Genomic DNA, 16896 nt, shown 5'->3' with positions numbered 1-16896 from the left:
TTGTGTGCTGTGTCATGAGTACAGCTCTTCTATCTGACCCAGCTCGGATTCCCTGCATTGCCTGGCCCACACAAGGCTCTAGGATTGTCTGTTGAGAAGTATGAGGCCTTTCAGCACAACCACCATCTTACAGTAATTCATCAAAATGACAACACAAAATGACAACCCTGCTAGATGTTCTCTAGGTCTTCTACAGAACAGGAAGTTGTTCCTTTGGCCACATAAGTAAGAATCTTTTAAGAAAGGTGATATTCTAAACATCAAGAGAATGGCACTGTTCAAAAAGGAAAGCCCTACAACTGTTACCACAGGAAAACCAGCAGTCTACAGTGCTATGCAGCATGCTGCTGGTACTGGAAGCAAACAAACCAAGGGGAAAACTCTTGCCAAGAGAACGTATGTAGGTACTGGGCATAGGAAGCACTCTAAGAGCTGAGGTGGCTTCCTAAGACATGAAAAGGAAAATGATGAGAAAAAGAAAAAAGCCAGAGAAAGGCAGCTGGGGTTCAACTGATGCACTAGCCTGTTCCACCCAGAGAAGCACATGAGAATGAGCAGAGAGAAGCCAGAGCTGTGGCACCCTATTCCCTGACTTCGTGGCATAATGGTCTAAGGGAGGGGAAAAAATGGGTGGGAGGGTCATGGTCTTCCTCACTGAGAGTGCTCAACGGGAAACCCAGAGCTGCCCTAAGGACCCTAGGTTCTGGCTCCACCTCCACCACAGGTCTGAATCTCAACCCACTGTGGGTCCTACAGCCCCTAATTGAAGCCTCAGGCTTCTAATGGTGTTTCATGCTCCGGAGTCTTCTGAGAAGCTGCTGAGAGCTATGACTCCTCTCCTCAGAAAGCCTGACAAACACCAAGGGCTATACTTCTGTGGATTTCTAGGCACCTTTTCAAGCTGATGCAAGGACTCACGTGTCTCATATTAAGCCCTATTCTGATAAAATGTAGGAAATTATCTCATTTTCTACAGGTACATACATATGAATAATACATATACACAGATGAAAGGTCAGATACCAACATTTAATGGTAATTACCAAGTTTCTTTAGACTGTTGTTGGGAAGAAAGAGAAATTGCCATTTTGTTAAATCTAAGATACCTACACTCACGAGACATACTGTTATTTAATACACTAAAAGGAAAAAAGCCTGCAGCTAATTGTAAAAGACCTACAAGTACAGATGCAGCCCAATTTCAGAGATGCCAAATATGAAAATGTAACTTTAGAAATCATGAAATACAGAATTACTGAAGAAAATGAAAAATGAAAAACAGCTGGCCATAGCAGTGCCTACTGAGGGTTGGGGTAGCCTCTAAGATCACAGGGTTAGAGTGCTTCCCTGAAGAAATCAGAGCCTCCCTCATCTTCTCCCAAACAGCAGCACCATTAGCCTCAGACCTGCCTCTGGTCCTCACCTGCAGGGATGCACTGGGAGGCAGTAGGGTATGGCCTGGACCCCCAACTCTGCCACGTACCATCTGTGTGGCTGTGGGCCATGTGCTTCACCTCTGTGCTCCAGTAACTCGTGGACAAAAAGGGAGCCCCTAGCCCAGGTGGACATATCAAGGTGACAGCAGCAGTGACAATGGCAGCTGACATGCTGCTATTCACCATGCAGTCACGAAAGGCTAATTTTTAAGTCAATTATAAAGGGTTTTTAGTGACTCCATTTTACAGGTAAGGAAAGCACAGCAGTACAGTGGAAACTAACTCTCTTATAGGTCAGACCGGAAGCTCCAAGTGAGAGATGCCTGGTGAGTGGAAAGATGACAATTATTTCTCGGCATCATTGTCGAGAAATGCCACCATCTGACCTGCTGCCCAAGGCCCACCTATTCCAACGGCACCTCCAGCCTCCTCCCACACCCCAGCCTCCTGGCCCCATGGCAGGGCCATGCATATAATCTTGAGGGTGGGGAGTGAGCTTCTCCTGCCTTGCAGACTTACCAGCAGGCAGTGCACGTACTCGGGGCCTCCCACCAGAGTGGTGAAGGTTCCCAGCTGTTCCGCCAGGGCCAAGAGGACTTCGTCCTCATCGTAGATGGTATCTGTGGGACAAAGTCAGACTCGGTTACAATCTCACTCTGAGAGCGACCCCACTCCCTTGTAACCCATGCTCCATCATCTGCACCATCACCGGGTCCAAGGGAAACCATCAGACATGGAAAATTGTCAACAGTAACACACACTGGCTGACTCTGAAACTTTAGATACAAGTATTTTTAAAAACAGAAACTGATGTTTATTTTCCATCAACCTAATTTTTGTTTTCTGTATGAAAGCCCGTGGAAGAATCAATAGCTTAAAACCACTGAGTGGGAGTTCCTGCCTGTTCAGTGGCTTGAGCAGTAGGGGCTGCAGCTGAGTGTTCTGACTCCCAGCCAGGAGGTCACAAAGGGCCCCTGAAAATCTTCAAACCAGTCTGTGACGTAGGGACAGATGGTAACAAGTTTGGGAGCTGGAGCAGCCCCCTCACCCTGAAATTCCTCCTTGGTCATGGTCTGCTAGTGGCAGACTGATCTTCCTTTCTAATTCTTTCAGATTCTCTGTAGGAGGAGACATGATCAATGGGTGTTCAAGGAACATGGTTCCACATGTATTTGCAGAAATTCATGGATCAGCACCCACTGCCTCCAACCCGTGAGTGGGCTCCTTCGTGGCTGCAGGGATGACAATATCCATGCAAAACAGAGGAGAATCTGCTATCCAGAGCAGCGCTCGGCATGTGATCCTAAGAGGCCTCCGTGAGAGGCAGGTGATCAGTCCTGGGATTGGTCACCACGAGCAGATGTGGCTCTGGGGAAGCTGCCTGGATCTGGTCGGTGAAGGTCCCAGGAGTGAAGCACCCAGCAATAGGAGTAGCTCCAGGGGCAGCAGCTAAGTTCACAGGCTGCTGACTGATGTTCCTGGAGGATGTGACAATGACACCTGCTGGGTTTTCAATGGTGACAAGACCCAAGCCACCAGCAGAAGCTTTTCCCAGGTCCCCTGCAGATTTATGATGTAGATGCCATCAAGTTTCCCTCCGCAGAGATACCCTTCCCTTTGAAAGTCAAGCCTGGTGCCACTAAGTAGGTTCCTGCTGGGAAGAACCTGAGGAAACCCTTCATCTGGGGACCTTAGGCTCTGGACATCACGAATCTGCCTTTCAGTCACTATGGGAATTCAGGACAATGCCATACGGACCCTGCCCTGGGTAACACCAAAAGGCCTGCTGCAATTCTAACTAGTATTAAGGTCAACAAATGGTGAAAACTGAGGTCTAAAGAGCAAAGTGACTTGCCTGCAGCAACACAGCCTATGACTGTAACTCCTGCACAGGGCGTTTGCACATGAGACACTGAACACATGACCCTAAACCACACGGCCTCCACAAGTGAACTGAAGAGACTGAGCACATTAGAATAATGCCCGGGAAAGGACAACTTCTGGGGCATGGGTATATTACAAAGGTAGAAGAGACCCGGGTTTGAAATCCTGCAGTGCTGCCCTGAGGTCAGCTAGAGTTCCCTGTCTGCCAATGGGATGACGTCTCTCTCCCTCCATGTCTGTCTTCTCCCCTTTCTGTAGTTTAGAAAGATGGAGTGTAAGGTAGTAAAAAAAAAATGACAGAATGACAGATGGTGACACGATGGTCAGCTGTGGTATATGCCACACTAAGCGTTTCACACGCACCTTCGTGGGCCCTGGTATGCAGGAACTGCCCAGCAGTTGACACTCAGGATGCGTGCACCACATACCGGGCAGCTACAAGCCCTTATTTAAACCTACTATGCCTGATCTTGCACATGTAGAATCCGAGGCAGGTAGATATGAGTATCTTGTCTGAGGTCACACAGCTGGTGATTGGTAAAACCTGGATTTGAACCCAGGTTGTTGGGACCCAGAGCCCGTGCTATTCGTCACTAACCAATCCTGCCAAGCGTTGGAGCCAGAATGACTCGACAAATACACCCTCCTTCTCAGTCACCACTTAACTGCCCAACCCCGGTGAAGTTATCTTCTTTCTGTGCCTCAGTTTCCACCTCTATAAAATGGGACAATAGTATTATCTGAGGTAACACACTCAGCCAGTGACAGTGATTGCAGCCAGTGCTTATGGAGGGCAGGCCCCATCCTAAAAAAGGGCCTGCAGCTTGCTAGGCATGTAGTTAAACATTAGCAACGGCTGTTAATTAACACTTGCAGCAAAACGACAAATGGGATAATTTTCCCTTTTTTTTTACCAATTCAAAAAACATGAATTCGGTACTGAAGTCAGTACTGGAAGTTATCAGCTTCTAACTTCCGGAGCTGTAATCCAAATCTGATTCTCTGCTCCCAAACCCTTTTCACCAAACTGGCTCCCATCATTCTAGATATTTCCCTCTGAGCAGAACTGCTTCTCTCCTCTGAATCCTGCCTTGACTTACAGCACCCAGCTCAGGATGGACACTTACAACCTCTTAAACCCCTCATCCCCAGCAGGGCCCGCAAATTCACCTCATTACCTGTGAGGAAGGGCAGGAGCTCACTGCGGGTCCTCTCGACACCAAGGGCCAAGGCAATAGTGGAAAGCTTCTTGATGCTGTTGAGGCGAAGCTGACAAGAGAAAGAGAAGAGGGGAGAACATGAGAAAACCAGACATGGGCAATGTGATGGATTGAATCTATTATGTATCCAAGAAAAGCCATATTCTTCTCATCCATTCTTATAGGTGCAGACCCACTGTGGGTGGGACCTTTTGATTAGGTTGTTTCCATGGAGATGGGACCCACCTAATTCAAGGTGGGTCTCAATCCTTCACTGGAGTCCTGAGAGAGAGTTCAGAAAGAAAACATCTCAGGAGAAGCCAGAAGGACCCACAGGAACTGAAGGAGACAACTCAGGGGACAAAGGCCAGCAGACATTGCCATGTGCCTTCTCACATGACAGAGGAACCCCAGATGCCAGCAGCCTTTCGTCTGAGAAGGTATCCTCCTATTAGTGCCTTAATTTGGATCTTTTTATGGCCTTAGAAATGTGAATCTGTAAACCTATTAAATCCCCTTTGAAAAAGCCAACCCATTCGCAGTATATTGCATGCAAACAGGTTAGCTGCAACAGCTCCGGACGTAGCACTGCCCTGGAAACCTTACTAGACAGGCAGAATATGTGACCCAGAAACTTGGCCAACGCCTCCCAAGTGACTCTGTGGCCTTAAATCATCAAGTAACAATGGCAGGAATAATGGCAGTGGTGGTGGCAGCAGCCACAGAGGTATCCTTTGGGTCCTAATGAGCTGACACTACTCTGCTCCTCCTCCCCCAACCACCCTGTCTAAAAACTGCAGCTCCCACCCCTACTCCTTCCCTGCCCCTGTCACCAAGCGCCCTCGGCTGTACCACACACTGCACGTGAACAGCAGCTGCCCATCTAAAGCTCACTCTGGGCTAAACACTCACATGCACTACCATCTAATCCTCACAACAACCGTACAAGGTCAGAGTTATTATATGTCCCATTTCCAAGGGAAAGAAAGAGGCCCAGGGCCACACAGCTGAGAGGGCCCGAAGGGGAGGCTTCCTCCAGGCTGCTGGCTAACAGAGAGGGTTAAAGGAGTTGCCCAAGGCCTGGCACCCCCACCTGTCATCGTGACTTTGTTGAGAAAGGGACCTTTGAAGATGGAACTGTGTGAAGGATCTCATGGTGAACTCATCCTGAATTTAGGGTGGGCTCTAAACCCAAATACAGCATCCTTCTAAGACAGAGACCCAGGTAGGGGATGGCCATGTGACAAAGGAGGGACTGAGCGAAGCACGTGCCATCCGAGGACACCAAGGATGACGGGCGCCACCAGAAGCCAGGGGAGGCAGAGTCCATGGAAGGAACCAACACCTTCTTTCCAGGCCTCTGGCTTCCAGAACCTCGAGAATAAATTTCTGTTGTTTTAAGCCACCTGGTTTGTGGTTATTTCTTGCAGCAGCCCCAGGAAACTAAGATAAGTGGCTAATACACATTGAGGTCCTGAACTAAGCAGTTACCCTGGGACCTCCCATGATCCTCTCAGTCCTAGGGAGTGCAGGTGAATAATCCCCTTTTCATCACTGAGCAACCTAAGGCTGAAGACAGCACTGGGAGTGCTGGAGCCCAAGCCCAGCAGCAGAGATTCTGGAGCTGACTGCAGAACCCTCCCCTCTGGTTCTGCCTTCTCTGCCTGGCTCACAAGGCTGTGTTCGGGATGAAGTGAGGTCACACGGGAGTGGGTGCAAAGGCTGATGAGCGAGGAACCAGGGAGCGGTTGTGGCCTCTTCCTGGAGGGGAGGGAGCAAGATGAGGAGCAGAAGCCCCCAGCCTGAACTTTCCCTGGATCCCTAAATTACTCAGGCTATATGGCCCAGTGGTTTAAGAATTTCTTTGGGGTCACAGACAGTGATGAGTGATGGAACACCGTGACAGTCTCTCTTCAGAAAAACACACACACCAAATTTTTCATACAATGTCCCTGGGTTTTTATTTTTACTTATTTATTTTTAAAATTTTTTATACATTTATTATTCCCCCAAGGGGGTGCACCATTCCTGGAACTACTGCAATACCAGGTCAATGCGTGAAGTGGATGGAGCAAGCTCCTATTCCATCTCCCAGCTCCAAAAATCCATTTAATATATTGTCCTTGGATAGAGGACGTATCAGATATTAAACTGATAAGAATAGATACTACACTCGATCTTAGCCAAAAAGCCAAGAAGTGATCGTCCCTGGGTTTTTAGACCATCAAGGCCACCTTCCTGGCAGTGAAAGGACCAAAAATGACATACAAAGACTGTAACGTATTTTCAAAATGGTTCAGCCAAAAAATAAACTATATATAAAGACCTATGAAACAGATTAAAAAACAAAGATGGTAAATACCAGCAATTACTGACCTCGAGCAGTAAGTACACAGGAGCTTACTGTAGCTTTCTCTTTGAGTGCCAGATAGAAAGTGCTTCCAGCTCCATGGGCAACAGTCTGCCTCAACTATTCAACTCTGACACCAAAACACTGCTGGAGATGACACATAAACAACTGGGCGTGGCTGCAGGCCAATAAAACTCTATTTGCCAAAACAGGCAGCAGAGTCTACTGACCCTCTTACTTTGTCTTTCAACTTTCTCTACTTGAAATTTTCATCATAAAATACTGGTGGGAAGATTGACCTGGTACCTATTTCCTTCTGCTTGGTCCTTTCCAAGCTGGACCTCCGTGTTCTCCTCTCAGAGGGGAGATGTGGAAATGTGAACTGTGGCCAGGGCCACCATAGGGGAGCAACAACCCCAAGGCCAATGAGGCCAGGCAGGAGTAACATCATCAGCAAAGCAGCCAGCATTTCCTAACGGCTGCCCACAGGCCTGGCGGTGTCCCAACTGCCTGACCAGCCTCATGACTGGGCTCTGGATAGATTATCAATATTACAACCTGCACCTTACAGAAGAGGACACTGATCCTCTTCTGCCAAAGAGCAGCAAGCAACTCCTGGGACCCAGAGCCTGTGCTCTTAATCCCAACATCATACTGCCATTTCAGAAAGATCCCCAAGGAGCAGGTCCAGGGAGATTTGATGGTCTCTCTCATGGCAAAGAACCCCCTCCCCTCCACCACATCCTTGGACGCCCGGGTTTTTATTCCAGAGGTCCCAGAAGCAGCACAGGACAGTGCTTGGGTTCAAGACTGTCTAAACTGCTCCAACTATGAACCATGGGGTCCTAGGCAACCCTGCACCTCAATTTTTTCATCTGTAAAACCAGGACAATAATGCCTTCCCTTGGAAGGCTGCTGGGAGAACCCAGTGGCATCCTGCAGGGAGCACCCTAGCTGCAGGGTGTTATCAGAATGACCACTGGGGCAGCCTTGTACCCGCCTGATAGCAGTCTGATTTTGTTTGGGTATCGACACAGGCACGTGTGGCAGCCAGTGAGCTGTCTGCTGAGGTGTGCTCTCCCTTTTTTCAGTAAGAGTATTAATAGCAAACATTTCTCTAGTACTTACTTTGTGCCAGGCTTTGGCCGCTAATCCTCTCAATCACCCCAGATGGTAAATATAAGAAAAGCCAAAGACATAGTGAGGTGAAGTAACCTCACGTCCTCATAGGCAGCAGGACTAGATTTGAACCCCAGCCACCTGGTTCTTAGTCACAAGTGAGTATTCCTATTTCTGGGTACTTCTAATGCCATGGACCCCTTCAGCAGGTCTAATAACGACCATAATTTTGAAATAGCAATGATCATAAACAATACTACAAGAACCTGCGGACAGCTAAAATGTGTCATGATTTCTACTGGCTACAGAGCCATAGGATTTGCTGGTGCTGTTTAACATATACTACTGTAAAACAATAATTCATAAGATGTGTCCCAGGTAAAACTTCCAGCACTAGGCTGCACTGTCTATAACAACACGATCTCCAGCTGTGTACATGATACCCTGGAAAAAAATATTTTCCAAACTCCTTTGCTTTTAGATGTGACTAAGACTGGCATTCAAAAACTAAGACTGGCACTCAAAGAGAAAATTCAGGTGGATGTGGTATGTGCAACTTCTAGGACGTGTTCTTAGGGGAAAGGGGGGCACATCCTTGTCCCTCTCTTTTCTGTCCAGAACGAAGCTAGAATGGCTAGGACTTTCGCAGCCATCTTGGACCATGAGGTAAGTGGGGGTGGGGGGGACTGGAAAACATGCCGACAGAACACAGTGGTAAGATCCGGGGACCCTATGGCATATGGAGCACCACAGCAGCTTGCACTGCCACCAGCCTTTGTGTTCATAGTCAGAAATAAACTTGGAGCTCATTTAAGTCACTGTTATGTGGAGTTATCATTTACAGCCAAGCTTAATCCCAAGTAATTCAGCAGTGATGTATATCTAGACAAAGTCCACCAAGGAGCTTTCAAGAAAGATTTTCCTCCTTGAAACAAGGGAGGAGAACAAGAAGATCCTCTGCCCTGGGCTGGCCCAGCTTTCAGCATGGTTCCTGACTAATGTCAGGAGATGCTGCAGCAACCGAGACAGGTCACCCAATTCCACGATGTCCTTGAGCTGTCGAACTTGTTATATGAGGGAAAAACAATAACCTTATTTGGTGAAAGGACTGTTGGTTGGATTCCCTGTAACGTTCCTAACTGATAGAGTAGCTACTAATATCAAGGAGAAACCTTCACCAGCTCTTGTTCACATCACAACCCAGAAAGGCTTCCCTGTGCCAGCATGTGCCCCCTTCTGCACCCCCGTACTGACTACAGTGGTTCCACAACAGCACATACCAGCCTGGACTGAGACCATGTCCCCAGCAGGTCTTGGCACAGAGCACAGTACGGGGAGATGGAAACAAGCATCTGCCCCTTCCCACTGTTACACCCACCCGTAGAGAAGCTGTCTTCTTGGAGGCATTCAACCCATGGAGCCTTCCCTGACATGCACGTCAAGTAGGATCCAAGGGTAGCAGGACTTGTCCTCATACTCAGAATAAAACCCACAGGCCTTCCTGCGGACCAAGAAGACCTGGCCCCTGCCCACGACTCCCGGCTCGCTCCCTCTGTTGCTACCACAGTGGTTTCCTGGCAAGTCAGCAACACCCACGTGTGTATGCGCACACTTCCCACCCTGGACTTTGGTCCACTCCTCCCCACTCTGCAGGGCTCTGTCCTTACTTTGTTCAAGCGCCCATCTCTCTCCACACATCTCAGTTCCTTTCCTGCCCCGTCCCACATCTATTTGCTTATTGTATCTTCTTTTCCACAGACCATGAGTTCCACAGGGGCGGGACTTGGCCTTCACTCTATGCCCCAAGAACCCAAGCCAATGCCTGGCAGGTGAAGTGCTCAATAAAGATTTGCTGAGTTAATTTTTGTAAAATAAAGATAATATAGACAGCAGACCACACAGAAAATGTAAATATCTGGAGGCCTGCACTACGCACCATTACTGTCCAGGGCTGCTGGAGGCACAGGAGAGGAGCGGGTGGGTCTGAAATGATCTGCTTTAAGGGGTGCCACAGGAGATGCTTGGCAGCTCTGCACTCTCCTGGCACTCAGCAACACATCCTAACACTGCCCAACGTCAGGCTGGGGACAACCACCTTCAGCTGGGACTCACTGCTTCAGAGAACCCACTTAAATAATGGTTTAGAAAATGCTTCAAGTACTCATGACAGACTGTGCTAGTTTGAATCTGTTGATGATCCCAGAAAAGCCATGTTCTTTAATCCTTATTCAATATTGCTGGCTGGGAGCTTTTTTACTGTTCCCATGGAGATGTGACCCACCCAAGTGTGGATGGTAACTTTTGATTGGACGATTTCCAAGGAGACGTGCCTCTACACATTCAAGGTGGGGTTGCTCACTGGAGCCCTTTAAGAGGGAACCATTTTGGAAAAAACTTTAGAGCCACAACAGCCCACACAGCCAGAGACCTTTGGAGATGAAGAAGGAAAAACCCCTGGGAGAGCTTCACAAAACAAGAAGCCTGAAGAGAAAGCTAACAGATGTTACCATGTTCCCATGTCTGGGAAGAGCACGATGCCCTGGGTGGCCAGAGTCAGGAAATGAGCTGTTGATGTCAGAAGACTAAAGCAAAGAAGTGTCAGGGGGCCAGACAGGAGCCACATATGCAATTTTAAATTTTTAGTAGTGTTAAAAGTATGAAATTAATTTTAATGTTTGATTTAATTCATTATATAAAAAATTATCATTTTGATATATAAACAATATAAAACGTTCTGAGCTATTTTACATTCTTTCCATTGTGCCAAGTCTTTGAAATCTGGTATGGATTTTGTACTTTCAGCAAATCTGAACTGAGAACAGCCACACTTCAAGTGCTCAAGGTGGCCGAGTGGCTTCTGTGCTGGACATTACAGCTCTAGTAAGCTCTGCAGAGACATGGGGGTGGGGGAAGGAGGGATTTGACATAGAGATGGTTTAAATCAGAGGTTGGTAACTTTTTCTGTAAAGGATCAGACAGTAAATATTCTAGATTTTAGGGCCATTCCATCCCTGTTGAAACTAATCAACTCTACCTTGACGTCACACAAAAGCTGCAGATTCAACAAGTAAATGAATGGTTTATTTACAGAAGCAGACCTAGGGTCCTCCGTGGCTGTCTGCCAATCCTAGATTTCACTGATGGAGGCTCCCAAGACCCTTCCAGGACCTGGCCCTCCAATACTTCTTTGCCTTGGTCTCCTGACATCAATGGCTCATTTCCTAGCTCTGGCCACCCAGGCCATCCTGCTCTTCCCAGACCACACAGGCGCACATTCCAGCTTCAGGATCTCTGCCCTGGATTCCTCTGCCTGGAGCACAAGGGACCTAATCTCTCACCCCACCGCTCTGCCCAGATGTCATTTTTCCAGTAAGGCCTTTCCTGGCCCATTCTACCCAACACTGTAAGCCACTCCCTGACCCTGATGCTCCCCACTCCCTCCCTCCCTTTCTTGGTTCCTTTCTATCCCTGTGAAGAGGAGACAGACCCTCTGATATCCTGTGTGCCTGTGTGTTCCTCTGCCTTCCCAAGGAAGTGGACGCTGCCCACCACGTGTGGTCTGTTCACAGCTGTAGCCTCATCAGGCAGCCCAATACCCAGTACTCCATAAATATAAATTCCTGTGGAACAAGTTCAGCTTCACTGACCTCAATGCAGTAACATTTAAAACTGCAAGGATTAAACAAACAAACAAAAAAAGCTAAATTAACTGATGAAGTTAAAAAAAAAAAAGCACACTCACCATCCCCTCTTTACCACTTTGTCCCTCAATCTCCCCCTTCCAATGCAGTGACTGTGGGGGGCAGAATAAAGCCCCACCAGGATGTCCACTACCCAATCCCTGGAATCACCAAGTATTATGCAGCTTCATGAAGCAAAAGGGAGCCTGCAGATGTGATCTGGGTAAGGACCTAGAGAACACCTGGGCAGACTCAATATAATAACATCGATCCTTGAAACTCAGAGAATCTCTCCGGACTGTGAGAGAGGGAAAGGAGACTATGAAAGAAAAATCAGGAAGAAGGACCCTCACTGGCCCTGAAGATGGAGGAAAGTACTAGATGGGGAAAGCCTCTAGAAGATGGAAAAGGCAAGGAAATGGTTCACTTCTAGAGTGTCCAGAAATGAAGATACCCCTGCTGACACCTTGATTTTACCTAGTCAAGTCACCATGTCAGAACTTTGGACCTACAATACTGTCAGATAACAAATTTCTGTTGTTTTAAGCCATTACATTTCTTGCAATTTGTACCAGCAAATCTGGTATCTTTGTTCAAATATTACCTTCTCAGCACGGGCTCCCCTAACCACTCTTTTTAAAATTGTACTCCACATTTCTCTTATTTTTCCTCATAGTATTTATCCCTGTTTCACATATTATTCAATTTACTTATTTTGCTTACTGTTTATCTCCCAGCCCTAGTCTGATAAGCACCACAAAGCCAGGAAATGTCCTTCTCATCCTCTGCTAAACACCTGTGCCAAAGACAGTGCACAGCTGAGGCTCCAGATATTTGCAGGCCCACTATCACATCGTGTTTGTTTCCTGCCCACCATGTCTCATATGTGTGACTATATTTAGCTGTCGACATGCTTCACACCTGTCTCCTGAAGAGCAACCAGTGTCACTGCTATTGCCCCAGCACCATACCTGAGGCTCAGCAGATGTTTACTGAACACGTGAATTCACACAACTGCCTGGCCGACAAGACATTTATCCCCATTTGTCAGAAGAAACCAAGACTCACCTAACTTGTCCATATCAATCAGCAAGAAGTTGAAGAGAGAGGAGTACAAACTGACCAAGCAGTCAGCTTACTCCTTGCATGCCTCCCCACTCCCTCCTGGGTCCTGACTAATCTTGCAGCTCTGGGACTGCACACAAAAACAACTCCAACTGCAAGGGGGTGAGGGGTGGGGAGCACCGGACCGCCGACAAGACAAATGGAAAAAGGACAACTTTAGGCCCCAACAATTGTAAACAGCAACTTCACCCCCGAGCTTCCTCTCCCCTCACCTGGCTACCCAGGCACCTGAGAAGCTCCTAATTGGGAGGTTCCTTAGCTCCCTCCTTCTTTCTCCTGGCCCTTACAGCAAAAGAAAACATTCCGAACCAGGTGGTCCAGAAGGCAACCAGTAAATCCCTGCTCACATTGAAGGAACCAACCAGGCCTAACTGCAACCTCAGCAAATCCCTTCCCCCATCCCAGTGATAAAACCCCTTGCTATCTTCCTAGGCTTTTCCTCCAACCCACCTCCAGTCCTTAAAAACCCGGCTTTCCTTTTTTCCGCAGAGTTGAATTTAACTCTCTCCCTTTGCTGTAACAGCCACTGGATAGTCATTCTTGCCTGTTTAACACCGTCAAGTGCCATTTTTCACTCGACAAAGGGGAGCCTGTCTGACTCCAGAATGAGAGCGAGGCACCCAAAACCTCCGAGCCCTGCCCGGCCTTGGAACATTTCCCAGTGCATCCCCCTCGATTTTATAAGTGGGAATCTGAGGACGAGATGGAGGATGGGAGGCTTCACGCACTGTTCACAATAATTACGGCTAATATTTGCTGGGCCCTTACAATCGGCCAGAAGCCGTCTGTTTTACTAATATTTTTAACGCAATCAGTCCTCACAATCACCCAGTGAGGCCAGGACTATATCACCCCACACTGCCTGGAAAAGAGGCTCAGAGCGGTGAAGTAACTCGCCCAAAGTCACGCAGCGTGTGGGCGGTGGAGCTGTGACCGGCCCCCCAGGTCTATCAGGAAGCCCTAAGCCGGCTCAAAGCCCCCCTATATATAACACTCCCCCAACAACCCACTCAGGAGAAAATCGTGAGCCGGCTGAGGAAAGTGGGGGGATAGGGTGGAGGGGAAAGGGGGCGGGTTGCTACAGTGCTGGCTTCCCCCCGGTGCGCCCTCCTCCTCTTTGAGGGTGTACATCAAAATGGGAGAGGAGGGCAGGAATGGCGAAGGCAGCCCATTCTGGGGGCCCACGCCGCGGCCCCGCGGAAACCCAAGAAGAAGAAATCACACCCAAGTCCTGGCCAACACGGCCGCGCCCGCTCCCCGCCCAGTCAAGGGGCCACTCCGGGACCTCCGCCAATCACGGGGCCCTACCCACCCTCATCCCGTGCCCCCACCCCGGCCTCCCAGACCCCCGGCTACCGCGCGCGTTCGGCAGGCCCAGGACCCTCCAGGCGCGCCCATGCTCCCACCCCCCCGCTGCGCCGACTCCCAATCCGTAGCGCCGTCTCATGGGGTCCGGGGACCCAGAGGGATGAGAGCTGGACGCTGATTGGCCGCCAACTCGGCCGCCACTCCAGGCGAAAGGCGATCCCCTCCGCGAGGGCCTCCAAGGGCCTCCATGTCTCCCTTGCCGTCTTCCCCGAGCCCCTACAGCCTTCTTACTTGCACATCTTCATTGCGGAGCTCATCTATGAGCACCGCGATGGGGTAGAGCGAGTCATCGCCGTCGGCCGCCGCCATCTTGGCTCCGTTCCGTTCGGGTCAGACCGCAACCAGCACAGTGCTGTGGTGGGGCGGGGCCGGGGGCGGAGGAACGGCGAGCGAGGGGGCGCTCGGGCCAATTTACAGGGGCCGCCCCGCGCTCATTGGCTGCGCTACGCCGGATGTAGCCCGCGTTTCTTTGGTCCGAGTAAATCAAGTCCCGCCCACTGCCCATTTGCCATTGGTTGAATGGACGAGCTTGGGTTGGCCGGAGCCTAGCAAGGGGCGGGGGGAACCGCAATACCAGGTATCTTAGCAACCAGCCGCCTACGTTGCCGCTGGCAACGCGAGATGAACAGTGGTTTCTACATCGAGGGGCGGGACCGGGCGGAGGCGTAGCCCGCCCTTGGCGGAGTCCGGGAGAAGGCTTCTGTGCGTGTGCCGCCTGGAGCGCATGACGTCACCTAGGGGTGGGGTCCCCACGCATTTTGGGGTGTCGGGCGGTGGCGCTGGAGTACCTGTGAGGGAATTGAAGGGAGCGGGAGGTCCTCAGGTTATCCCTGGGATGGAGGAGACTTGCCTGGTTCTCTGAGTAAAACCCAAGAACCCCGTGGATCCGACCCGCTCGCCCTCTTAGCCACATCTCGCTCCTCCCCGCCTGAGCACTTCCTGCTTTTTTTAGCCTACAAGCCTTTCCCAAGTCGCACTTCAAACTCCTTAGAGTGCAGCCCCTGTTCACTCGTCAGATGTCTCCATAGAGGTCTCCCCTGTCTTCCCTACCTTCTGCCTTCGTCCTCTGGGCCTCCCTCCAGCAAGAAAAAACCCTCCCGGGGCCTGGGGCTGTCGTTCTGAGTGGCCGTCTGTCTCTTCAGGGTGGGCGCGGGGCGTACCTCACTCCACACGGTCACCCCACCCCTCCCGCAGCCTCGGGACCACCCTGTGGGCGGTGGGAATGGGAAGCCCACTTGGTCATTCCCACCTGAAGGGTGAGGCTGAGCCAGGACCCCCCTCAACGGGTCTGCACACCCCCACCCACTCGGGTCAGGAAACTACTACGTGTTAAGAGTGCATGTGTGAGACTCGGGGTATTTCAGCCCCTGCCTTCCGTGTTCCCAGGCTTGCCCACCCGAGCCCACCGAGGCTGTGGATCTTAGCTGGGGGTTAGGGACGGTTGCCTGCTGTGATGCTGGACTGCTCGGGTTTTGTTTGGGTTGGGGGGTTTTATCTTTTGGGTACCCAGCGCAGAGGAATTTTCAAAAAAAGCCGCTGAGGCTTTTTTTTTTTTTTAACAGCTCTTTAAAACACAAGGAAACTTAGGATTTAATAAATTAATATGTATTCCAGGAGAAATAGCTAGGTTCTATGAGGCTTTGCTTTTTTTTTTTTTTAAATCTCATACAAAACTTTGGGAAAGAACAAATGATTGGCTCCAAATGCCCAAGGAAAATTGTTAGTTTAATAAGTATTTTCTTAAGAAATGTCCATGCAATGACAACATGAATGCCAAATGATGTGCACTTAAGTATAATGAATTGCACTTCCTCCCACAACCCTATGAGATAGGTAAAGAACCATTATTGCTACCATTTTATGGATGAGAAAACTGAGGCATAGAGAATTTAAGAAATTGTTTCAGATCTCTCGAATGGTAATAGGGCAGCTGAAATTCAAATCTGAGCTGACCCTGATGTCCTACTTGAATAAAATGAAAGCTTTATGTAATAGTATAAAAATTATACCTAGTTTGAGATTTGGGATTATTTTGCTACGTCTGAGCTCATTTCAGGGTAGGGGTACAGTCAAACAAAGCCAGGAGATTCTTGAACAATGAAACATTCTTTGCTTTATGTCTTGCCTTTTCTTTCCTGATCATCATTCTCTAATGTCTAAAATGGGACAATCCACTATTTGGAGGAATAAACTGGGGGTGGGGTGGGGTGTGTACACTAACGATGGATTATTAAGCAACTCCTCATAAGAACCAGTTAGATCTCTATGTACTAAGAGGAAAAGTCGAAGATCTATGCTATGCTAACAATGGAAATTGCAGAGTAATATGTTTGGCATGAAGGGGTATGTGTCTGTGGACGTGTGTGTACATGGGTATGTCTGGATAAGAATGTAAGCAGCTCTGGAAGAATATGCACCAAGATAGAACATTGCTTACTTTGAGGGTAGAACAGGTCAAGAGAAAAAACTTTTTTTTTCCATCCCACTTTGTTTTTATTTTGTCTATCTGAACTTTTATAATAGCCAGATGATGCCTTTGTGATTAAAACGAAAGTCATTACAACCAATGATCATGGTTGTTACTAGTTTGCTAGTTGCTGGAATGCAATATACCAGAAACAGGATGACTTTTTAAAAGGGGAATTTAATGAGTTGCTAGTTTACAGTTCTAAGGCCGAGAAAATGTCCCAATTAAAACAAGTCTATAGAAATGTCCAATCACAGGCATCCAGAGG

The 16896-nt window shown here is 48.8% G+C and overlaps 1 protein-coding gene and 1 non-coding gene across 2 annotated transcripts in view; both read right to left on the bottom strand.

The window, feature by feature from the left end:
* PPP2R1A (protein phosphatase 2 scaffold subunit Aalpha) overlaps positions 1-14554 on the bottom strand; it is a 30734-nt gene extending 16180 nt beyond the window's left edge. Inside the window, exons 1-3 of the mRNA XM_077130882.1 lie at positions 14393-14554; positions 4499-4589; positions 1956-2056 (exon numbers count right to left, since the gene is read on the bottom strand). Of these exons, the coding sequence (XP_076986997.1) occupies positions 1956-2056; positions 4499-4589; positions 14393-14470 (270 nt within the window). The 5' untranslated portion in view covers positions 14471-14554. The remainder of the gene's footprint in view (positions 1-1955; positions 2057-4498; positions 4590-14392) is intronic.
* Positions 6532-6722, bottom strand: LOC143660479 (U2 spliceosomal RNA). The gene has a single exon (XR_013164076.1). It is a non-coding gene; the product is annotated as a U2 spliceosomal RNA (small nuclear RNA).
* Positions 14555-16896: the final 2342 nt, after the last annotated feature.

This window comes from Tamandua tetradactyla, chromosome 16 (assembly GCF_023851605.1).
Source record: "Tamandua tetradactyla isolate mTamTet1 chromosome 16, mTamTet1.pri, whole genome shotgun sequence".
Taxonomy (NCBI): Eukaryota; Metazoa; Chordata; class Mammalia; order Pilosa; family Myrmecophagidae; genus Tamandua; species Tamandua tetradactyla.
The sequence above is the reverse complement of the archived record's forward strand: the minus strand, read 5'-3'. Positions and strand labels throughout refer to the sequence as shown.